This window comes from Centruroides sculpturatus, unplaced genomic scaffold (assembly GCF_000671375.1).
Source record: "Centruroides sculpturatus isolate CEXI.00-Female unplaced genomic scaffold, Cexi_2.0 scaffold32, whole genome shotgun sequence".
Taxonomy (NCBI): domain Eukaryota; kingdom Metazoa; phylum Arthropoda; class Arachnida; order Scorpiones; family Buthidae; genus Centruroides; species Centruroides sculpturatus.
The window spans coordinates 1,026,529-1,052,772 of record NW_019384445.1 but is presented as its reverse complement, the minus strand read 5'-3'; the positions used below and the strand labels follow the sequence as shown (position 1 = coordinate 1,052,772).

The 26,244-nt window shown below is 32.1% G+C and overlaps 1 protein-coding gene across 1 annotated transcript in view; it reads right to left on the bottom strand.

Annotated features, from left to right (window-relative positions):
• Window positions 1-26,244, bottom strand: part of LOC111620360 (PR domain zinc finger protein 10-like) — a 139,353-nt gene that overhangs the window by 96,002 nt on the left and 17,107 nt on the right. The window contains exons 2-4 of the mRNA XM_023362286.1: window positions 15,829-15,952; window positions 5,730-5,882; window positions 532-1,341 (exon numbers count right to left, since the gene is read on the bottom strand). Of these exons, the coding sequence (XP_023218054.1) occupies window positions 532-1,341; window positions 5,730-5,882; window positions 15,829-15,921 (1,056 nt within the window). The 5' untranslated portion in view covers window positions 15,922-15,952. The remainder of the gene's footprint in view (window positions 1-531; window positions 1,342-5,729; window positions 5,883-15,828; window positions 15,953-26,244) is intronic.

Here is a 26,244-nt window from a genome sequence, read left to right as displayed (position 1 = left end):
CAGTACCTAATTTATATATAATTAATATATAATTATATGTACAGTACCTAATTTATATATAATTTATATATAATACTAAACAGACGATAGCAAACTCAATTTAGCCGCTCCGTAGCGTGGCGCAGGGTCGGAGGTAAGTAGTTCGGCTGCTCATCCACTATTGGTCCAGACTATCAATCTTCTCGCGAAACGACGTTATAGGAGGTACGTTATACGAAAGTTTCTACAATTTTTTGCTACGTTATAGGAATTGTTGTTATAGGAACGTACGTTATAGGGGGGGTCGACTGTATATATATAAAAGAAATTAGTGAAATCAGAAATAAAGTTTGTCTTCTCAACATGAAATGTTTGAGAATTTGATTTAGGAACAGTTCTAACTAAAGTTAAACTAAATTTGATTTATTAGCATTTGTATCTTTTCACTAATTTCTAACATTCCATTGTTTATGAGTCATTCAAACTAATTCAGCAAAATTTTATAAACATAATGCAATTTATAATCTAATTTTTAAATATAAAAATCAATACCTCAATGATATCATCAGGACTTTCTCTTGTACTGCTTACAAGTGCAATTCCTCTATCCATTGAATAAACATCAATAGGTAAACTTGAAGTAGATACTGAAGTGGACAAAGATTGATGAGAGGTATAAACAGATATAGCTTGTGTATCAATTAAAGCATTTGCACTAGATACTACATAAGGTGAAGCAGGTCTATCATTCATATTTTCAATAACATGAGATCTGAGATTTGAAGAAACTGATGAGGATGTAGATGGAGCTTCTAGTTCTGCTGCATATTTTTGTGCTAACATTTGTTTATGATTTATTGGAAATGAAGAACCAATGTTGTGACTTATAGATGAAGTGCTTGATATCATGGCTGGTAACATTTCTCTTTGTGTTAATGAAGGTGGTAACAAGTTATGGGTAATAGCAGCTACTGAAATATCTGCAGTTAAAAATTGTGACTGATCATTAGTTAAAACTGAACGATGTGATAAACTCTGACTAGATATTACTGGTCTGTGGAGATTTTCCAAAGATAAAGTAGTATCAGGACGAGAATTATTCACAAATGCAGTGAGACTCCCTCGATCCAATATAAGAGGTAAGCCCAAATTGGATGAATTCTGTTGTGAGAGATTTGCTGCATGTTGCAATGTTAAATGGGAATTAACTGTAAGAGGTACATGTCCTAAAGCAGATTCTTGAGAAACTGATGTTTGTTGTAAATTAGAAGCTTCAGCTTGAAGAGTTAGAGAATTATTCTCTGAGGTAGACGGTGATGATGTAATTACATTCTCAGGAGAATGTCCTCGGGATGACAAATGCTAAAAAAATTAAATAAACTGTTTTAAAAATTTCACAACTTTAAAATGGAAAATATTTAATAATTCTTATCATTGTCTCTTAATATAATAATTCAATTAATTATTTATAAACTAAAAGAATATGAATTCAATTGAATTTAGGTAAATTTAATCTTTTATTGGAAAAAACTATATTTTAATAAATAGTAAATATAAAAAACACTTTGAAGTGGTCAAAATTCAAGAAAAATGTATAAATTCATAGAAAAAAAACTTCTAAGTTGTTTTATTCTGGAAAAGAAAATTAACATTAAATAAATTACTAGCAAAAATAATATTTTTTTACCGGATATGTTTAATAATTAAATGAATTTGTCCCTAAAATTATAATATATATTCCACTTATTTTAATTACAATCAAACCTCAATTTATGAACTTAACGTGTTCCTAAAGTTATTTGGAAACTGATTTGGTTTCAAACCAAATCAAATTTTCCCATAATAAACAACGTAAAATGGATTAATCTGTTCCTGACCTCCAAAACAAAGCCTTTTTTCTTTCACCTTTTTAGCAGCATTTCATGCATAAAAAGCCGGCAAATGCAATATAATATTATCTATATCCATTTTGTATATATACTAGCAGACCTTGCCACATGTTGTTGTGGCTCAAAATGTATCTATTATAAATGTATAACACTTCCCCTGTGGGGGGTGAATTTTTCAAAAAATCCCTTCTTAGTGTACATTCTCTTGACGTACCTTATCAAAATGCAATCAAAAACACAAAAAACTGCATCTAAAATAGTATAATAGAAGCCAAGTTCTTCATGGTAAGCCTTAATCCTATCCCTCTCCCCAGTGGGGGAATTTTGACACGTATATTATATAAAAACACATGCATATTTGAATGGCGTGTTGTGTCAAAATTTCAAAGGAATCGGTAGGAACAAACGAACATTACATTTTTACTTATATAGATAGATAGATGATGATCTGCTTTAGTTCATCCTCACAGAAAAGCAAACTTAGGGCATCATACTCATAGCGCCATCTGTTGGACATAAAAGCCTTAACCCTAGATGATGTCTTTTAATTTATATGAATGTTTAATGGAATAATATACAGCCTGTGTCCACCCTGAAGTTCCATTCTAAGTATTGGTGAAAGAATTTTTGAAATCGGATGAGTAGTTTCAGAGATTACCCCTACATCCAAACTTACAAAAATTACCTCTTTATAATATTAGTATAGATCAACGGTGGGCAACCCCCGGCCTGCGGGCCAGCTACGGCCCGCGAAAAGTTTCTATCCGGCCCGCGAGATGTTTAGAAGAAATTATAAATAAATATTTTCGATGTAATTCGTCTAGTTTAAATTGAATATTTTTTTCTGAAGTGTTGTGGCAGCAATGACAGGAAAAAATAAGGGAGTCATTTCCTTATTCAAACAAAAAATGGGAGAACAGAATTTTTCTAAATTATTTATATCTCATCGCATCATCCATCAAGAAAATCTATGTGCAAAAGCTATGCAATTAGAAAATGTAATGTCTGTCGTATCCAACTACATAGTGATGTTCTTATTGTGTTTAAAGTCACTTAAATTTTACAAATAGGTGAGCCGTTCACAGCCCGGCACAGGCATTTGTAAAATCTAAGTGACTCATACAACATGGAATTCATATAAAACGGAATAATCAACAGTGTTATAGGGGGGTCGACTGTAGTAATTAATTTCTTTTTATTTATTTATTTATTTCATATTTGCAGACTAAAAATTTACAGGTCACAAGGTGTCAATTAACTACTATGGCCCACGGAAAAAACGTAAAATTTATTCTGGCCCATGTTATAAAAAAGGTTGCCCACCCTTGGTATAGATTAAAAGCAAAATGTTTTGTTACTGTCAGCCAAAATTAACATTTTATAAAAAGTGCTATAAATAAAGAATCGACTCTGCCTGGATGAAATATAACCAAATCAATCAAGACAGACAATAAGTACTTTATCCATACTTTCCAAAGTATTATGTTTCAATTACTTTGATTTTATTTTAAATTTTAGTTTCAGTTTCAATGTAAACCAAAGTTTTAATTATTATTTTATTATTCTTAATTTTAATTAACTGGCTACCTAGTATTAATAAATGTTTTATTAAACATTATTACGATTGATGATAACACATTGCACCAGCATGCACTAGAGATGGCCCACTTGGTGTGTTATAATTCTATATTTCAATTTAATGGGATTGTACACACTCAAGTCCCGATGGGCAATCTGGTATCTGGGGTTCTCTGTGAAATGGTCATCAAACAATTGGAAAGCAAGACCCTCCCCCAGTTCCTCTACAACACTGTCCTCTACAAGAGATATATCTGTGACATCATCATATTCTGGAGGATAATACTGAATTTTGTGCATTTTGTCAACAAAATTAATGACAATCCGTACGGACTGTACCTTGAGGTAGAGCAACAGCACAGTGGGCGGGGCTGTGTTGTCGCTCTACCTCAAGGTACAGTCCATATGGATTGTCGTTCATTTATTCTTGGACATAGATATTAGTGTTGAAGGGTCTGGATATGCATGTCAGTTTTCATAAGCATGTAAACTAACCCAATGCAAAGTACCAACACACCAACAAATGCTGTAAATCTTCGGGCTATAATCAGGAAGAGGAGATTGGACCTAAGGTCTGGGTAGTGTAACTGGCAACACATTTGCACGGTAAATGAAAGTTGTGGGTTTGAGTCCCACTTTGGGCCAATTCTTTTTTTCCAGTTTAATCTAAATTATTTAATTAAATATTATACTTATTAATTTTAACAAAATATGATGCATAATGCCTTCCTCTAGTGCCAAATTCATTTGTAATTTATAATTATTTATTCCAAATTATAGCCTGACGATTTATGGCAGTTATTGGTGTGTTAGTTTTTCATAGTGTTCAAATATCCACATATATCCCAATTGGATAGTATGATCTGTTTCTGTACAAGATTGCAGCCTTCAGAGCCTTAGTTAGAAGAGCATTCACACATACTTCTACCTCCCAAACATTGATAAAGAAATTAAGACTTATAGAACAAATAGCCAGAGCACATGGTTACACCAACATTATATAAAGAATGTGTGAATGTTAGCGACGTGTACAGACAAGATCCATCCTCCTAACAGAACTGCTGAGAGATAAACGGGAAGAGGCAATGGAAAAGATCCCTCTTACTTTTAACCCATTTAAAATCCTTTTATACCACAAATGCAAAGAAACAGCAGGGTTAATATTACATACAGGAGATGCATCTCCATGTTCAGCCTACTACATAACAGAAAAGAACCCCAACCCTAACAGACTTCAGGGCATATATAGGGTTGTCGTCAGGGACAACAGATGGAATAGGGACATGGTGTTTATTGGGTCGACTAAACATTCAATGGGGATCAGGATACTAGAGCATAAATCATATAATATACAGAATGATAGGAGTGCCACTGCACTCTCCATGTATGCAATAGACCTTGATATTACAGCAGACTTGTCCAGAGCCCAACTCATCCTTACTACTCCACACACAGAACACATGTGGTTAAAGGCAGTGGAGATTTTTAAGGCCATTTGCATTAATTTTAGGGAAGAGATGAGTTTATCTATGACTTGGCAGGTTTTACTTGACAGTAAAGCTTAATTGTCAATCTTATTTATGGGTAACACAGAAGTACACATGTGCATAAATCCTTTGTTTAGACTCATCTTACAGTTCAATTATATTTTTGAATGTTATATTCTAGAATGAATTTAGAAGATCCAGCTAATTTCAAATTAAAAAACCCAAGGAAGAACTCTGAAGGAGTTAAGAAAACATTTGTTATTTGTTGCTTAACCTTACTTTGCACCAGTTATTGGTTTTAGTGAGTGTTATATTATTGACTATTCAGTGGTTGCTTTCAAGTTAGTGACATTTGCATCCTGGCATTTTGCAGGGACACCTTGATAAAAAAGTTATATTCTTTGTTAATTAACACATGGAATTGATGCTGTAATGAAATGTCTTCAGTGAAGAACAATAAGAGTTACAGAGATAAAAATTACATTACACATATTTCTTTGTTTGGATGAAACTGAGTTTTAAGGAATGTTGAGTTAATGTGGATTTCTGGTTTCTGGACGCTACTGTATTCAGTAACATTTTCATTCTTTTATAAGATCATTGACTATGAAAATTATTAAGTGTGCTAGAATGAATACATTAAAAAGAGAACATCTCTACATTCCCATCTTTTTGGATATGACACCAAGTTCAAATATTATTTTTGTTTATCATTATTAAATAAATATAAAAGATCATTAAAAGTACTGATAATTATATTATATTAGTAAAATATTATGACTAAAATTTTATTTACCATTCTATAACTATCACATTGTGCTTCATCAGGATTGTTGTTATCTAACTGATGTTCATAATGAGGAGTAGCATTTTCTGAAGGTACAGGAGAATCATGGTAATCATTACTGCTTGCAACCCCATTTACTGTACTGTATGGTTGCAGTGAAGCCTAAAATATAAGAAGATACAAAAGAATTGAAGAAATTATTTGAAATATCAATGAACAAAAATTACATTTATGAAAAATTTAAATTGATCATCACAACAGGAAGATTTTCAATTGTTGTAATTTAACATTTAACCTTTTGTTAAAAATTGATCTGTTATTTCAGAAAAAAATTCTGAAACTTTACTTCATTGAATGTTTAGTGTCTGTTCTACTATCTTAAATTCAGATTTTATATCCCTTAAAAGATAATTTGTAATGAGGTGCAGGTTATGTGATAGGTTAATTTTTTCCTTTTGTTTTTTAAAAATAGAAAAATAAGATACTGTTAATGACAGAGCTGTAACTAGCCATTTCTGTGCCCTGTGCAAGAATTTGCATTTAGGCCCCTTAATTTATTTGGTTTTGGGAAAATAATAAAACAAATACATTACAGTAGATTTTTAATAAGATTTATTTTAATTGAATTTTTCTGGCTTTCATTTCAGCAAATTCATTAATTACACCATCATAATTACTATTTTTAACGATATTGTATTCTATTGAAATAATAGAAATACAGCATCAATTATCCGACCCCCAATTAATCGTCACCTCGGTTAACCGATCGCGTTCTAGTCGGCAAATTCAAATGTCCGCTAGTGATGTGGCGCTACAATATTTGGCTATGTCTTGGCTACTTTAATATTATTTTTACGTGTTTTAGCTGGCAACATTGGCTCGACCATGAAAGGGAGCCAGTATTTAAACAAGGCTTAATTTTCTAATTTTTAACGATACAATAGCAACGATTATTACTTTTAAAAATTTGATAGGCTTAACATGGAGGAAAATTCAACGCAAAGTAGGTTAATAGCGATATACTAATATACTAATTACATGGGATATAATAATATACTACACTAACAATGGATTTTTTCATACTTTTCGGTTATCCAACTTTTCAATTATCCAACCAACCCGAGTCCCCAATTGAGTCAGATAATCGATGCTCTACTGTATTGGATAATTGTTCTTGTCCAATGGTTGATCTTAAATAATTTTTTATTAAGTTTAACTTGCTAAAAGTTATGCAGTTATGCAGGACTTTAAATGCAGTAATGATGCAGTTGAAGTGTATTGAAGATAGGCTCACCAATTTGGAAATGGCCAATCAGTCAACTTTGTCCTCGGTAAGGAAATTGGAAACTGACTTTTTTAAAGTATGTTCGCGACTAGATAAACTGGAACAGCAACATCAGTTACCTTTGGACAACATTGGTGAGTTACACTCCTTTGCCTATGATAGACAAGTTAATGCTTCAAACAGAAGCAATTTAACATTGTTTAATCATAGTATTCCACTCGAGTTGGATTTGCGGGATTATATTGTTAACTTATTTTCTAAGGAATTGGATGTGACTGCTCTGTCGGGGCATAATATTGTCAATTTTTCCCGTTTGAGAGGTAAAGCTTGGGAATTCTATAGCATCCAGTTGTCATCCTGGAAATGTTGAAATTATTTATTGCAAAAATTTTGGATGAAAACTGAACAAGAGGGCAGGGAAAGACTGGTGAAATTTAGGTTGGCACTGGATCTGTCGTTTAATTCCCGTGTTTGCCATAAAAACCTGGTTACTTTTTTAAAAGAATACCAGGAAGCTGGTTGTCATGTTTTTTGCGAGATGACGTATTATATGTAGATGACAAGACATTCACGTATACTATTTTGGGCCATCGCTTAATATAGGTGCCTGTTTCTTTTTTATTTTGAATTTTCCTCCCTACAGGAAAGTCGGTTTGGAGAGACTTTCAACTTCATTGTGCCAGGACTAGTTTGGTTCAAGTAGTTATTTGGAATCTTTGTTTTTTTTGGAATTGTTGTGGGTTTAGCACCAAGTGTTCTCTGTTGGATTATATGATTAAACGACCGGGTTTAATTTGTTTAGCCCTTGTTGAAACCTGGATGGTTTCAGTGGATGGTGATTTCCTTGCTAACTTTCTTCCAGTAAACTGGAGGTATTTTATGATTCCAGCATAAAAGCCATTGGGGCCAGGTAGACCCCATGATGGTATTTTGTTCTTTTTTGATGAAGTTAGAGGGCACTTCAAGTTATTGGAAACTTACCCTGATTTGATGGTGATTGGCTTATCACTTTACTCAGTTCTCGATCCTAGAAATATCCTGGTGCTGGTGGTATATACTGGCTCACAGAGACAACAGGGCTTACGTTTAGACTTGTTTTCTTCTATTTTGAACTCTTGGTCTTCGTACTACCAAGGAATTGTGATAATGGGTGATTTTAACATCCATATTGGTGAAGGAATTGATTCACATTTGAATGTAGCCTCTCCCAACATTTTTGATGTCAGACGATCAAAGGATTTGAAAGTTGACACGGCCAAGAGACAGTTTCTGCATTGGTTGATTGAACACGATTTTATTCTCCTTAATGGTCGTACTAAGGGAGATTTCCCAGGTGAGCTAACTTTTTTGTCAAAAGTGGGTAGTTCGGTTATAGACTTTATTGTCATTTCTCAGAATCTGGTTCATAAGGTTAAATCCCTTCGTGTTGGGTCTCTCTCATCTTTGGACCATTTTCTAGTGGAATTACAGTTGTCGACTGGAAACAGATTTTCCTTTGTTGATGGGCTTTGTCCCACCAAGACTTGTTGTGTTTGGAATGATTCTAAAGTAGAATTGTTTGGTGACGCCATATCGCAGAGTTTCCGGAATATAAACTTTGATTCTGTGTCTGTTGATGATTTCTATGGTATTATTTTATCCAAGCTATTCTCTATAGCAAAAAGACTAAATGTGTTAATTGAAGGTGTTGAACCTTACAGGAAGATTCATCCCCCTTGGTTTGATAGGTCATGTTACATTCAGAAGTGAGCAAGAAACATTGCCTTGGGCAAATTCTGCAGATCTAATAGTCAGGCTGATTTGGCTTCCTTTTTAAATTTAAAATGACAATATAATTCACTTATTAGGGCCAAAAAGAGGAAATATTTTTGTAATTATGCTTTACAGTTGGCTGGGATTAGAGACTCTAAGACCTTTTGGTATCGGATAGGTCATTTTCATCGGATCAGGTGCATACTAGACCAAGAGATTTCCTTGACTGATTGGTTTACTTATTATCAACAGTTATTTAGTTTAAATACATTGAATTTACCCCCGATTCTGTCACTACCGATGGCTTCTTTTGTTGTTAATCCTATTTTAGCTCTTCCTATCTCTGATACAGAGATGAATACAGTATTCAAAAGATGCGAATTCGTTCTGCTCCTGAGGTGGATAATGTTTCACCATCTTTAATTGTTTACTCTAAGAATACTTTGGTTCCTTACTTGACCAACTTATTTAATTGGGTTTATGGCACTGCTAGAATTCCGTAATCATGGTTAGAGGTAAAGATAAAAGTTATCCATAAAAAAGACGAGCCTGCTAACTTTCGACCAATATCGCTGTTGCCTGTAGTTCGAAAGATATTTACTTCTATTTTGGCAAATAGATTGAGTATTTGGCTAAGAGAGAGGAATTTGATTCAACCTGTGCAATTTGCTTTCCAACCTCGGAAGAGCACTTTAAATAATATTCTGATTCTTCACTCCATTATTTGTAGACAACTATCAAAGAAAAGACAACAGTGTTCATTGACATTCAGTGCAGTGTTCATTGACTATGAGAAAGCCTTTGACAGTGTTGTTTTGAAGATTTTGTTATTTAGATTAAAATGCTTGGAATCTCTGACAAGTTTTTTGACATTATTTAATGTTTATTTTCAGGATTGAAAGCAAGGATTTCCAGTAGTGCTGGGTCTACAGATGCCTTTTCATTAGAAAAGGGTTTACCACAGGGTGATTCCTTAAGTCCAATATTGTTTATTTGTTATGTTATGTTGTTATGTTGATGATTTAAGTAAAGATCCCATTTCTCTGGGAGACTACGAAATCCATTTACTTCAATCTGCTAACGATATAGTAGTGTTATCCACCACCCCGATTTATCTACAAAGGAAATTGGACAGGTTATATAATTATTCCTCTAATTTGGGTTTGAGTATTAATTTATCCAAATTGAAAATAATAATTTTTAGGCATGGTGGAAGGTTGAGAAAAGCTGATAAGTTTTTCTTAAATGGTAAAGGAGTCAGTAATGTTAATGAAGTTATATATTTGGGAATTCGTCTCTCAGCTACTGGCTCGTTCCAAAATTACATTTCCTATGTTAAAGGCAAAGCATTTTCCAAAATAAATGTAATAATAGAAATCTTGAGAAGGGTTAAAAACAGTTATATGGCTTTGTGTAAGAAACTTGCCGCCTCTCTTTTTACTTTGAGTTAGTCTTATGGTCTGCCCTTTTGGGGGCCTTTTTGTTTTGAGGATATCGACTCTATAGAACTGATGTTTTTTCATCGTCTTTTTGGTCTTGAGAGTCGATCCCATTGTATGCAATTAGATCTGAATTAGGCCTCGAGTTTCCCCAGAAACGCTTTGTTAAATTAACCTTAAATTTTCTGAGAAACATAATCTCTGACCCATCATCCTTGGAATGTGAGGCTTATTTTACTTTGAAGAAGTTTTCATCAAAAAGATTGTTCAAATTCTGTTGGTTTACTAAATTGGAGAATCTATTTAATAGAATAGGTATCTCATTCTCCTTGAGAGAGTCCTCTCCAGATGTTTTGAAATATTACACAAATACAATTTTACGAGAGTTTGATAATCTTTTCTTGAGAGAAGGGAACAGGATTCTTAAGGCTAAGTACCCAGAAATATTAGCTACCCAGAAATATTAGGCACTCAGAAATATTAGACAACAACTGGTGCTTTTACATTTATTATCAGCAGCTATTGTTTATTGTTAAAAAAACGATAATACAGATTCGTCTAAATAAGTTTTGTTTAACATGGAAACACTTGTGTATTGATCTACGTTCACCGGAAATGTGTCCATTTTGTAAGAAAGGAAATGCGACTTTAAATCATTACATGTTTGACTGTAAGGATTTTGAATACTTGTGTCTATCAACACTTCCTAATAATGTTTTTTATACTAATAATGTTGTTTGCAAAAATCCAGCAGATAGAATTCATGGATTTTTTTCCATCAATAACTCAGTAGAGTCTATATGGAGTAAATATAACTTATTGACCAAAGTTATTAATGTTACCCCTCCTCCTAAAAATTAATTTTATGTATGGAGTTTTCAAATAAATAAATATTTTAAGACATTTTAAAATATATTTTAAAACATCTTAAACTTTATAACTTTAATATTTTTTATTTCATAATAAACCTATAAAAAAATATGAAAGATAAAGAAAAATAATTGTTTATAAAATGATGATAAAATTTCTCCATTCAGAGCACAACCAATAGGGGATTGATACCAAAATTTGTATAAGAGTATGCAAACTTTGGTATCAATTCACTTATTGGTTGTAGCTACAGTGTGCTCTGAATAGGGAAACTTTAATTATGGCCACCCTGTACTTAATTCAGAAAAAGTTTATTATGCTGTTTATTAATTTGTAAATTTTCTGCATGGGAAAGAAATATTTCATTTTAATTCAAGCCAACATGAAATTTTGCTCGTTGAAAAGAGTTGAAATTTAAAAGAAAAATATTTTTCAGATCTTTTTAAAGTTCTGTTTTGATTTTTTGTAAAAATTGAAAACATGGTTTGGTCAAGCAAGACTGACTCATCCCTACTACTGCATGCACATAGCTATTTAGTCATGTAACAAATGACCGAATTGATCAGAAACAAAGCAAGCAATGTTTCAATTTCACTTTTAAAACAGTTTTCCTGTGTTTTGATGAATTTTCTCAATTAATGTCTGTAGCCTTAGGTGAGATGCTACTCCATTTTTTGCAGCTATTGTCGTATTATTAATTTTCTTACTGCAAATTTTCCTAGGACTGCTTTAATTTCCCAACCTTAGGGTGTGACTATGCAGATGAAAAAATTTAGTAGTGTGTGAGAGGTTTAAGTGATATAGTTCTCGCAAAAGAAAACCATGCATAAGTGAGAAGTGAAAAATCTCGCTGGTGAGAGCGAATTTTTGGTTCTCGCACATGGGACAATACTGCTGGCCATTAAAATTGCAACACCAAGAAGGAAAGCAAATAAAAAAAAAAAATATTTATTGTACATAAACAGTATGGCATAAAGACAAAATGATTAAATTTGCAAGCAGTTTGGGGATTTACAGGGGCATGAAATTAGTAGACACAGTTGCCACCCCGGCAGCTAAAACAGTCCTTATCCATTTAAGCATGGAGTCGAACTGGGCTTGGATGACAGAAACGGGCAACTCATTCCATGCTGCTTCAAGTCTATGCCATACTTCATCAACTGTATTAGCAGGAGAGGGGTGGCAGACCAGTCTCTCAGCAACCCATGACCAGATGTTTTCAACTGGTGAGAGATCTGGAGACCGTGCAGGCCAGGGCAACAATTGAATATCCTCTGTATCGAGGAAGGTCAGAACATGATGTGCAACATGAGGTCTTGCATTATCTTGTTGGAAGATGGCATTTTGCAGGCCTTGAAGATAGGCACAACCACTGGATGTAAGATGTCAGAAATGTACCAATCTGCATTCAAATTACCATCGATCCAACTTAGAGATGTGCATGTCGTGTACCCAATGGCTGCCCATATCATCACACCAGGTGCAGGGCCCCTAAGCCAATATCAAATGCAAGCAGGTGACGAGCAGTCTGCTCGGAGCCTTCAGACACATATATGGCCATCAGAATGCTGCATGCAGAACCGGGACTCGTCTGAAAAGACGACATTGTGCCACTCGTGTATCCAGCTTTGTCATTGGGCATACCAGAGTCACCGTCTCTCTCTATGCTACATTGTCAAGGGAAGCCAAAGTAATGGTCGCTGTGCTGACAGTCCACGCTGCTGCAAATGTCGTCACACCGTACAAGCAGATACTGGACGTCAGTGCTGTGCGATGTCTATAATTTTAACATCGATGTCAAACATCGATGTTTGCCTAAGCATCGATGCTAAATTTCGATGTCGGATTTCACATCGATGTTTGATTGATGCCCATTGGAACATCGATGTTCAATCAAGATAAACTCAAACAATTTAAAAAAAAAAAAAAACAAAACCAGGTTTCTTCGAACAGAAGTTCCTGACGCATGCGCAATGTCATTTTACAATGCGAAGAATAACGTGCATGCCGGTTCTAAATCAGTTACAGTTAGGGACTAGGGACTTGCGTAGGAGTAACGTAAGTAACCTAAATTAAGAAAGAACAGGTACAGATAACTTAGCTCTATTTGATACGTGTACGATCGTACATGCAAAAAAAAAGTCGACAGGGTTTTTTTTTACTATTTCCGCCCTGTGGGCACTAAGAGGGCCTTTTATAGCAGGCCCATTATGGGTTCGGCCAGGCCCACAATGGGGCGACCGGGTGGTGAGGGACGGGGCCTGACATATCCGAACAGACCACCCCCCGAAAAATTCCTGGGGATTCCTTGACCCGTCCGGATTCGATCCCGGGTCCCCCAGAGCGGTAGGCTGCCACCTTGACCGTTCGGCCATCCGGCCTCAAAGTCGACAGGTTGCGCGCCACAAGTCGGCGTAAACAGACTAACATGGCAGAGTTGCGGATGAGTTTCAATGAGTGTGAGTTCATTCACTGTTAAAATAGTGTAAATTTGTAAACATATTTGCGAGAACTTTGTTTCATCGCAATTTCACAATTTCTACGAAATTCCCGGACTGTCCGGGTGAAAACCGAACAGGTGGTAACACTAGGAACAAAGAATGAACTGCATGCATCAATGAATCAAAATTCACATATTGCTAACATCGATTCAGGATCGATGTTTCAAAAACATCGGAAGGTCGATGCATCGACGAACAAAAACATCGATGTGACATCGACACATCGATGCATCACACAGCACTACTGGACGTGCTGCAAACAAGCTCATTTCCTGACTAATGGTCCGTGATGTGGTTATATGGTTTTGCACAGCCAAGTCACAATATGTCTGTCCTCTCAGGCGTTAGTCATGGGAGGGCTTTGAGATCCTGCATGCTGTTCAGTAAGACCCTCAGCAAACCATCGATTCCATATTCACATGACAGTGGTTGGATTTCGACCAGTGCGAGTGGCAATATCACGGAACGATAATCCACACTCTTGATAGGCAATGATCCTGCCTCTATCGAATTCCAACACTTACTGGTAAGCATTTCTTCTTCTTATTCGAAGCATAACACGATATTCTGATGAAACCCCGACCTTACAAAGCGATTTCCGAATGAGAAATCCACTGCACAACTTTTCTTTTATGCAGTGCTTCAGATGTTATTTGTCCATCCTGCATTGTCTAAATGCATTGAAATACTAATCATTTGCATATCCCAACCTCTTCTTCCTTTCATATGATTTTGACGTTCATACGATCATTCCTTCCTGTGTTGCAATTTTAATGGCCAGCAGTGTATTTATCACATCTTGGCTCTTCTTGCCACATATTCTCACTCGCTCAGAAAATTGCTTGCTCATGTCTGCATAGTTGCACCCTTATTCATACAATTGGACATATTCTGCATGTCTAGGATGTTATACTGCTAGAATATCTACTTTCAATGGTGACCATCCTTATGCACAACATTGTTTAGTACACAATTTTTATGTATATATTATTGCTCATTGATACCATATTTTTGTCGATTGACCAGTATGCTGCATATAATCAGGGAAGACTAGCATGCTGGAAACCCTGAGGTTACTGGCTTGCCAGTTAAATTGCAACTAAAAAATAAAATCAGATCTAACAAAACTAGTTAAATAAATGTTTAAAAAAATTTTCTTCTGAGTATAATAAAATAATAACATTGTAATTTGACTGATTTAAAATCAAGAAGAGTTTTCATTCAAGGGCAATAAAATGATTAGCAGCTTTTTGGCATTAATATTAGTAGTTTTTGTTTTTTTAAAGCTCTTTCTGCCCCGTGGCCACTAAGAAGGTCTTTTTTTATCAAGCCCATTATGGGTTCAGGCAGACCTACAATGGGGCAGCTGGGAGGTGAGGGATGAGACCCAACATATCTGGACAAACCAACCCCCCAAAAAAATTGCTGGGGATTCTTCAACCCATCTGGATGTGATCCCGAGTCTCCAGAACAGTAGACTGCCACCTTGACCACTCAGACACATAGTAGTATTAGTATTAGTAGTAGTAAGTCAGTATTGGCTGCACTGACAATGTACCCTAATCTTAAAAATAACACCTACCTCTCAAATTTCACATAAAAGGGATGTTAATAAGTAAGTGTAAGATGAGATAATTTACAAAAAGTTTCTGAAATTTGATATGTTTAGTTTTGCATTTTTGGATCCAATTATGATAAAATAAACATAAGCACTTTCAGCATTCAACAAGTATTTTACATTATTAGAAAGAAGACAAAATGCAGAAATTCACCATATAATCATTTAAACCAGCATTCACCAAGATAAACAGGCATGCTGATTTTTACCATATGAAAATATCTGATTTCATGGTCTCCCCAGATAGACCAACATGCCAGACAATCCATAAAAATATGATAAAAATTTAGTTAATGTTTTATTACATTTGTAATACTTTATATTTGTATTTATTACTTCATTTTGTACTTAATATTTAAATGTTAAATCAAACACTTTTATATTTAAACATTAAATCATATTGAGCCACAAGGCATTCTAGATGATAATGTTCTATTTGGATGATGCTCCATACTTAAAAATTGAAGATTGTTGATAAAAGCAGCAGAAAACATTCATTTTATTTTAAAAATAATTGCTGGATCTAAAAAGGTTTCTAGATAATGACAATAAATACAATACCCAATGATATAAATAAAAATTCAAATATTTATTTAAAATTCAAATTCTTATATTGTATTTTTCATACTGAAATTCAACCAACCTCATTGTTTGAAAAGGTATGATGAGTCCATACAACTTCTGTTACAGATGGTGTAGTGCTACTTGTAGAGGGCTCAGCTTGATTTGTTGCCATGAAATTGGTAGAGGCAAACTAAACCATAAGCCTGTAATATTTAAATAAAATTAAAATTATATTAAAATAAAAATAACATTAATCTGTTTTAATTCTGACTATATTTCAGAAAGGACTTAAAATCCAACACTGTGATGTATTTGGGGCAGACTGTGAGAGGTACCCTTGTAGTGTCACTAGTCAGTGGAGCTCATAACCCTTTTGAAGGATGTTGCCTCCCCAATACATCATGATGTTGGACTTTAAGTCCCTCTACTCAATACATCATGATGTATTGTCTATTGAGCTTCCTCCAGCCTTTTGTATATTTTAGAAATAAATAGTAATGGATAAAAAAAAATTATAAAATTGATCTCACAAATTTACTCAAGAAAAATGCTATACAGGATTTTCAAAATAAACTGATTCAGTCTTTATTTTGATTATTATTTATTTTCTGAAATTTGAACCAAATATACCTACTTTATGAAATCTTAGAACATTAATTTGAAAACAAAATTACATTTATCAGTATTTAAATATGTTTTTCTCCATAATTGACATTTTTAAACATAAAAATATTTTTCAAATTATAATATATTTAAATTATTTTAAACTCTACCCTTTAGCTTCAAAATAGTAGAAAATTGCAATCATTCAGCACAAGCAAAATATATTAAGTGTATATTTCTGAAAAACCTGCAGTGTAATACTAGCTAAAGAAAAAGATAAGCTATCCAAAGCTAAAATTGAACTCAGTTTATGATGAATGTATAATGATACAAAATTTAATTATCAGTTCAATCACATTGTTGGCCATCAAGTAATGTATTACACTTACAGAATGTTAGGTATGAAAAGAAAGATTATATAACAAATATAAACAAAATAGTAATAGCAGTAATTGCATTCTAACAAATCATAACAAAACATGCCTTCTAAAGAGAAGAGAATGTGATGATCAGATCTTAGAACTTAAGTGAAATATACAATAGTATCTTGGTATTTGAACAGCCTTCTGGAATGAATTAAGTGCCTATCTGTTTGGGTACTGAATGAATTTTTCCCAAAAGGAATATTTTAAGTTACATTAATCCCTTCCAGATCTCAAAAAACACACTTACAAAAGCATTTGAATTAAAATTCAATACAAATTTTACAAAACGTTTACAAGCCTAGTATGCATAAATCATTAAAAAAAAAATGCAAAGAAATGTGAAAGTTTACAACAAAGTTTAGTAGAGTTGTGAACTGAGCAACAGCTATAGAAAGATATTTCCTTCGTTTCAGCCAGGAATATACATATGCAGAGTAGCAAAATATGTCTATTACTTTTATTGGGTTGAATGTAAAGTTTTTGTGTACTTTTAACAGTTGTCATTACTTAACACAGATGTGTGATCTAACCATAACAGTTGTGAAATTTAACATATTATTGCTAATAAATTCTTTGTTTATAAGCTTATTTTGAACTTTTCACTTCCATATTTTGTTTGAGTAAAAACAAGTTAAAATGTCTGTAGATAAAAGCATATATGGCATATTATGCTTTTTGAGTTTCAGAAAGGATATAACATAACACTATACAAACAGTAAAAAAGATGCATAATATGTATAGGAAAGATGCACTTAAACTTCAAATATGTCAAATATGATTTAAGAAGTTCCAGTGAGGAAATTTTGAACTAAAGAATACCCAACATACAGGATACTCAAAGCTGTCAACAAAGAAAAATTGCAGGAAAAAATTGTTAAAAATCAACAGATAACTTGTGAACTTGCAACAAATCTTAATGTATCACAGACATGTATTGTTCAAACATTTTATCAACTGGTTGCAAAATGCGATAATTGAGTTCCGTATGCATTAAGTGGGGGAACAAGTATAACTTTGTCTGACAAAGATAGCAATTCTAGGATTTCATTTTCATTTTAAATTACTTACTAATTTTTATCGTAGAAATTATTTTATGGATGACAAAATTAAAGTTAAAATAAAAATATTTATTACTACTGGTAATAGAAAATTTATTCTAGCAAGTTGTCATTTTTAGATCAATTGCCATGGCAAACAGTTGAGTATTGAGTAATTTTTCCTGAACATGTGTCCAAATACTGAATCATTCAAGTTGGGCACTGAGGTATAACCATACTTCTATGAAAAACAGACTAGACAGCAATGTCTGGATAGAATATTAAAATAAAGCAGAGCTGTCATAAAATCATCTCCTCTTCAAAATATTTACAAATTGCTTAAAAACAAAGCATATTCTTTGTAACTGGAAACATATACAGATTATTCTCAATCATAAAAAAAGAGATCAAAATAGTAAGAAAGTAATCTTATAGGCTTACAATTTTTATAGACTTAAGACTATTATATTGCATTTAATTGCATTTATATTGCATTATATTGCATATTTCATGAATAAGCTAGAATTAACTAAAAGAATGAATAAAATGTAGAGAATAATATTATACAACACCCCATTTATAACAATAAATCATTTATAGTTACATATAAAAAATTCTTAGAATTTATTTGATTTTTACAATTAGACACCTATTTCATAATGAAGTAGATAAAACACACTCAGTCAATTTGTATTAATGTTCTTAGAAATAAGTAACAAGCAATTTTTTGTAAAAGTGTTGTTTAATTATTTCTAAGAACAGAACATTACAGCAAATTGAGTTTGTATGTGGTATATGTAGTAATAAATGTCATTACATCTTATCTATTTCATAAATTATGAAAAGATTTCAATACAATAACAACATAAAAAGGATAGAAGCACTTAAAAAAAAAAAGGAACAGGGAAAACTTATACAAAAGTCATAAAAAATATATATAGAAATGGAACATAAATCAAACAAAATAATAAAGACATAAAATAATCAATACAGAGACAGAGAGATTTATCATAAGATATTATTTCTCCTCCATACATCTCTTATTATTTCTCCACTTAAGAAAAAAAAAAAGGGGGTCTTCAGAAAACTGAATTGGGTAAATATTGATGAAAAATATTTTAAAGAAAGACAATCTCAGATATAAAATTTCATAAATTAAATTATCAGATTTTAACTATCAACAGAAGAAATTGAGCACTTAAAAGTCAAATTCTAAACCATATTTTTATTATAGTCTATTAGTTTCTTTGTATCCTGAATAGTAATATTTTCATTATTAAATATAGCATTCTTCAGATAAACTTTTATGTTTCATTTCAGTATTAAAATTGAAATAATAAAAATTATCTTTGTACTTCAATTTTATAATACTGAAATAAAATAACACTAACTCATCTGAAGAATGATATCTTATAAGTTCTATGTAATTTTTATCAACTCCTATTTAAGTGACTCCTACAAAGTCAATTTGATATAGCTTATAAATATTTTAATCAAATTTATTATTCATTAAAAAAATATGTATTAGCTTATAAAATAAAAATGTTATGTTTTTATATTCAATAACACAGCTTATAATTAAGTATTATATCTATATCTATATCTATATATCTATATATATATATATAAAAATGGACATGTATGTCCCTATATCTCACGTTTCGCCAAAACTACACATCGCACGTGAATGGTGTTTGTATGTAGTGGTAGCCCCAAGTCTCCATTCGTGCATAGGGGTGGTTGCGTCTCGATAGCTATAAGGGTGCGGGAGATATGAGGCTAAAAGTAGTTGAAAGTGGCTTTCTATTTTGAATGTTTTGTTCGATTTTTTCGAATTTGTTCGAATTAAATTCGAACATAAAATTCGAATTGGTTCGATTATAAAACGATTAAAAACGTTCCAGAAACGTTGAAATTTGTTCGTTTGACTAAACGTAAAAATTCTCTAATTAGTCTGGAAACGGGGGACCTAATTCTTGCATTCTGTGAAAACGGGTAAGATTAGCTATAATGTAATTATCTTAATCTTCACTATCGTTACTTTTTGCCCAGCAAAGCGGGTCCTTGCAGCTAGATTCTAGATTACTTAGAAAAACAGTCTTTTATATATAAAAAAACTATATTACATACAAATGTACAAAGAAATAAAAACCCATCAAAGCGGGTCCTTGCAGCTAGTATATATATAAAAATGGACGTGCGTGTTCCTATATTTCACTTTTCCGCAAAAACTACACATCGCATGTGAATGGTGTTTGTACGTGGTAGTAGCCCCAAGTCTCCATTCGTGCATAGGGGTGGTTGCGTCTCGATAGCTATAAGGGTGCGGGAGATATGGGCTTGAAAGTGGTTGAAAGTGGCTTTCTATTTCGAATGTTTTGTTTGAATTTGTTCGAATTTAATTCAAACATAAAATTCGAATATTGGTTTGATTATAGAACGATTGTAAACGTTCCAGAAACATTGAAAATAGTATGTTTGACTTGACGTGAACAGGAGACGTTCAGAAATAGAATCGGGACCAGGTCTCTAATTAGTCTGGAAACAGGGCACCTAATTCTTGCATTCTGTGAAAACGGGTAATATTGGCTATAATGTAATTATCTTAATCTTCACTATCGTTACTTTTTAAAAACCCAGCGAAGCAGGTCCTTGCAGCTAGTATATATATATAATTTATAATAGTGATGTATATCACTATAACATAAAATGCAATTTATTCAATTATTTGAAGTAAAATACTTAGGCCTATATAGTATAACATTAAAGATTTTATTATAAACACCAGTTTATCAAATAATATTCAATTATTCATTTATTATTATTTTTATACATCTATTACTATACTTGAAGCTACTTATAACTTATACTTTACTTTCAATAATCACCTAAATATCTTCAAAAAAATCTTGAAAATAAATCATAATACATTGAAAATATTTAGATTTAATAAAATGCTATGCTTATTATGAGAAGTTTTAAGTACATAAAATTAAGATCATTTATTAAACATATGTATTAACTTGCAATAAAATAAATTTATACTAAAAATATTAGTTTTGAAATGATGTTTATATAATGAATTATGCATATAAATTTTAAACTAATGTTAAAGTGCAAATGAAATGTTTAAATAAATAAAGGGGGGTAAAACAGTAATTCATTTAAGTTTTCTAAAGATATAAAAAAAATGGTCAATATTAATTCATTGAAAATTACAAAGAAAATTGATAACATTTTCAAGAAACAAAAATGAAAAGTAAAGCAAAATCTTTGGCTGCTTAAGTTTTAAATATTTTACTTATTTCTGTAATACTTTAATGAATTTAATATAAATTGTCTTTCTCATTTAATATATTTTTTTTAACAATAGTAAGGTTTATTATTATTTAATCAATAGTTTATTGAATAGAAAAAATTTAAATTTGTTCTAAACTTAATAATTAAAATTTCTTTCATTTCAAGCTATTTCTTATAGATGAAAATTAACTTCAGAAATTTTTTTGAACTCATCAATTTATCAAATTTTGAATCCTGTATTTTTAAATTGTACTTTTATCACTTTGTCACACTATATAAAGAAGAATGTCTATATTGAAATATCACAACACACCAAAAATTTCAGTTTTAACTAAATATGATATATAGAAATAAAATTGTTGTTAGAGAAAATACATTTGATAATAAAGCAAAAAACTATATTTCAGAAATACAGTATGCAAATTATGTATAATATAAAAAATATATTTTAAAACTTTTTAATTAAATCATTCATCTATTCTACAGTAAATAAACAATGTCAGCAGTTACACATATCTAAAAACAAAATGTTAATGAATTCTGTTCAATACAAAAAATTATAAGTCTATACATATGCAAATATTAAACTTTATCTTTCAACATCTCAAATATCATTTAAGAATTAGATATAGAGAAAATTTATGAAAAAAACTGTTTAAAATATTTATACAAATTCATTTAATTAAAAATCATAGTTTGTTACATTAGATGAATTTATCTATAAGAGTAAAAAAGCAAAATAAAATATAATTCCAGATAAACTTTTCATGAAATATGACATCTGTGGGCTCTTCATCAGGTTTTAGCTCGTAAATTCGTTCCACACCGTAAATTGGTTCAGTGTTTGTGTTTGATATATAGGTGTGGTGAGTAGTGAGCTTTTTATATAGGGCACTATCATTTTACAAAGAGCCTGAAAAAAAATTGAAAAATCATTTTGTATTTGCTATTCAGCCTGATATTTCTTAGGTGTTTTATAATCAGCCCATACAGCTTTTAAGCAATTAAGAAAGTACACTCAATCAGCTTAATTTCATCAAAGTTTACTCCATCCAAGAGACATGGAATGCTTGCTTATTAGACAGAAGACAGATGCCTAAGAAAGATTATTATGGACATAATTCAAAGACAATCTTTCTTAAAATTAAAAAAAAAAAATCTATTATTATTATAAAAGTAACTTAAAATAATTAACATAATACAGCATAACAGTGATACAAAAATGAATAATATAAATTAATAATCAATAATAATTTAAATTGGAAAATAATGATTACTTAGTAACATACTTGTGGCATGACAATGAATAATGTAGCAAGAGGCAGTTTCTGCCTGGTTATACATTGCCAGGTAGCTTCTAAATTTATCATGCTCAGCAAGTAGTTGAGTAATAGTGTTATATTGCAAATTAATAACACTGAAACTTTATGAAAATAATATTAAGTTGCCAGAAAACTTCTTTATTCACAGTTAATTGTTGAAAAAAATGGTATTATAATTAGGAGAAATGAAAAATATTGACTTACAATTTTCACTTGGGATATGAATGTTCAATTTATATATTTGCACATGAACTACTATGCTGTGAACAGTTGATTTACTTTCTTACATGCATACATTTTTTTAAACATTATACATTTATAACTGGCAAATCCTGGTCTCCAAAATTTGATTCTTTCTCCACAGCTTCACGAATATATATTTTTCCCGAGATGTCTTGAAGAATTTGCATACCAGAAATCTAGAAGTCACTTTTACTAAACTAGGTCTTAATTATTCCACCCTTTGTTCCAATTTTATAAAACATTATTTTTTGCATCACAAATTTTTACACTGTTTTCAAATAAGTCTGCTGAAGAGAAGTCTCATTACAATAAGCATAGAATCAATCAGGCTAACTAAACACACTAAACTTTACTTCCTTAAGGAGCCGTCCATAAATTACATAAGATATTTTGGGGTGGGTGGGGCCAAGGATTTCTTACAATTTCTTACTCAAGGGTAGGTGTAGTAGATCTCGTCTTACGTAATATTCTTATTTTTTGATCTCGTTGAGTGGTGAAGTTTTGAATTTGGCTTCAATTTGGGTGTTTCTATTAAGAAAACTCCTTGTACTAAAGCCATCTCATGTGACGTGATAAAATAGTAATGCTAACAGACTCATGCTCTACACGTTTTTTTTTCATGGGAGAAAGGCCTTGTGGTGGTTTTTCTCTTTTTATTTATTAGAATAAGTGCACCACTCCTATAGGTCTATAACACTAAGAATACATAAACCAAATTACATGATACAAAGTAAACATAAAATTAGTATTCAGCTTTTAGTGAAAACTAAATACAGTAGAGTGTCGTTTATCCGAATCAATTAGGGACTGGGGTTGTTCAAATAACTTATTTTTCGGATAACCAATTATGTACGAAAAAATATATTAATTTATCCCTTGTTGAAATTTTTCTCCGTTGCGTGTCGCTTCGCATTGAATTTTTGTCGATGTTAAGCCTAACGAAGACTATTGTATCGTTAAAAATTATTTTTTTATTTTGTACAAAATTGAAAAATATAAAAACAATAAAAAATTATACTTCAGAAGTTAATTTAGTATCAAAAACGTAAAATATTTGAGTAGCCGAAGACATAGCCAAAGATTACAGCGCCACAGCACTGGCAAAAATTTAAATTTGTTGACTGGAATTCCTTCGGATAACTGACGCTCTACTGTATTAGAAATTATAGTCTTTTCTTCCATGTTTTTTTGAACATAATTGTAAAAAGCATCAAACAGTGGCTTTTGAACAAGCTTATTGAGTGGACATGACCACCTGAAACCAAGTGTAAAAAGTTCTAATTTCAGAATAAGTATATGTTGATCGTAAATTGGACAATGATAGATAATATGGTCAATGGTGTCTAGGTTTTCTGCAGAGCAAAATCAAGAGGCAGTTTCTGCCTGGTTATACATCGCCAGGTAGCTTCTAAATTTATCATGCTCAGTAAGTAGTTGAGCAGTAGAAAACGTTAAATCTCTAAGTGGTGATGAAAACTTGCATTCAACACTAGGAAAATAAAGTCTTGTTATTCTACAGTTTTACTGCTCAACCATTGTTGATTCCACTTTTTCATAACGTTGTCACGAATATAATTTTTAAGCTGCTACGTGAGAGAGAGATGCGAGTGTAGTCCAAGTCAGTGTCCTTTGCAGCTGATTTAGCCTCAAAGTTGGCTTTTTCATTTCTAAGTAGGCCAGTATGGCCAGGAAAATATATAAAAGTTATCTTATTTACAAGATTTTTAATATGGTGCTGGATATATATGATTTTATTGCTATTGCAATTGGGATTTAATAGAGCTTTTAGGACAGACTGAGAATCACTGTAAATGTTGATAGACAGAGTTTTGTTTGGTAGTGAAGTGGCCCACTTTTGTCCGTGTATAGTTCATGCTGCCATTATAACAGGGTGCTATCGAGGTCAAGGTGAATGTTGCTTTCAAAGAGATGGTTTGAAAATAGCTGGTCATTTAGCAATGATTATAAGCATAGTTATTTCATATTTGTTAAATTGTTATTTTTAATGAATATTTGCACATTCTAAATCATTAAAAATAAACTTTTTTTCAGTCATGTGCATTATAATCATTTGGTTTTACTACATGGGTATCAGGGTGTGGAAAAGCATTCCTAAAGAGCTGATAGCAAAGTCATTCAGGAAATACCAAATTTCAAATTCACTTGATGGATCAGAGGATGATGTTTTGTGGAATGAGAGTGAGAAAGAGGAGAGTTGTAACGAAGCTTTTGAGGACAAGTCAGAGTAGATAGCATCAAGAAAACATGGTTGTTTGCCTTAATACATGCATTTGATAATATTTTATTTGCAATTAAACAAATTAAAATTAGAATTGTATTATTAAATCTAATTTTCTTTATTTTGACCTTTAAGGTCACACCTCGTCCTATATGCGAGATTGTCTTACACCCAAGTAAATACAGTATATTACAATATCAACTATTTTATATTACTAATAGTAAATACATATGGTATAGGTCTAAATTAAATGTTTAAAGAATAAAAAGATAACTATCTTTTTATTCTTTAAACTGGGTTAATAATTCAGTAGACTGTAGGAAAGGAGAAAAGGAAAGGAAAGGAAAAATATAGTATAACGCAAATTAGTAAATACACTTTTTTCACAAATATTTTGGATGCACTGTGTCCTCCTTCAGCAGAAGACAAACTACTTCCCTTTCTCCTCTCCTATAATGAATTACTAATAGTACACTTTATAAAAGCTTACATAAAGCTTTATTCAGTGGCCTGTTAAAAATAATGGCCTATTAAAAGAGATGTTAACATAGAAAAAGTAATAAGCCTACCACTAGTGTTGCCACCTTTGGAAAATCACTGACCTGGATGACAGGTCAGGTTTGTTTGAACAGAAGTTCCTGATGAATGTGCAATGTCATTTTACAATGTGAAGAATAACGTGCATGGCAGTTCTAAATCAGTTACAGTTAGGGACTAGGAACTTGCTTAGGAATAACCTAAATTAAGAAAAAACAGGTACAGATGACTTAGCTCTATTTATTGGATATTGGAGAGATGTGTACAATTAGTGTTGCCACCTTTTCAAATTAGCTGACCCAGACGGCAGGTGAGATTTGTCTGAACAGAAGTTCCTGACACATGCGCAATGTCATTTTGCAATGCGAAGAATAACGTGCAGTGCATGCTGGTTCTAAATCAGTTACAGTTAGGGACTAGGGAGACTTGGGTGGAAGTAACGTAAGTAACTAAATTAAGAAAAAACAACTACAGATGACTTAGCTCTATTGGACATTGGAGACGCGTATGAATACAAATTGTACAAGGAAAAAAAAAAATTTAAAAAAATAAGGTTGCTGCACACAATATTCCCGGGCAAAATTAGTAGTTTACCCAGACAGTGAGTCAATTCCTGGACTGCCTGGGTGAAAACACTACCCGGACGGGTGGTAACACTACCTACCACTAATTAATTAAAGAAAATTTACATAACTAGCCTAGTCTAAATAAAATAGGCCTACACCAAAACAAAATGTCTTAGAAACAATTGATTTATTTATTTAATTAGCATGGAATAAAAATAATGAA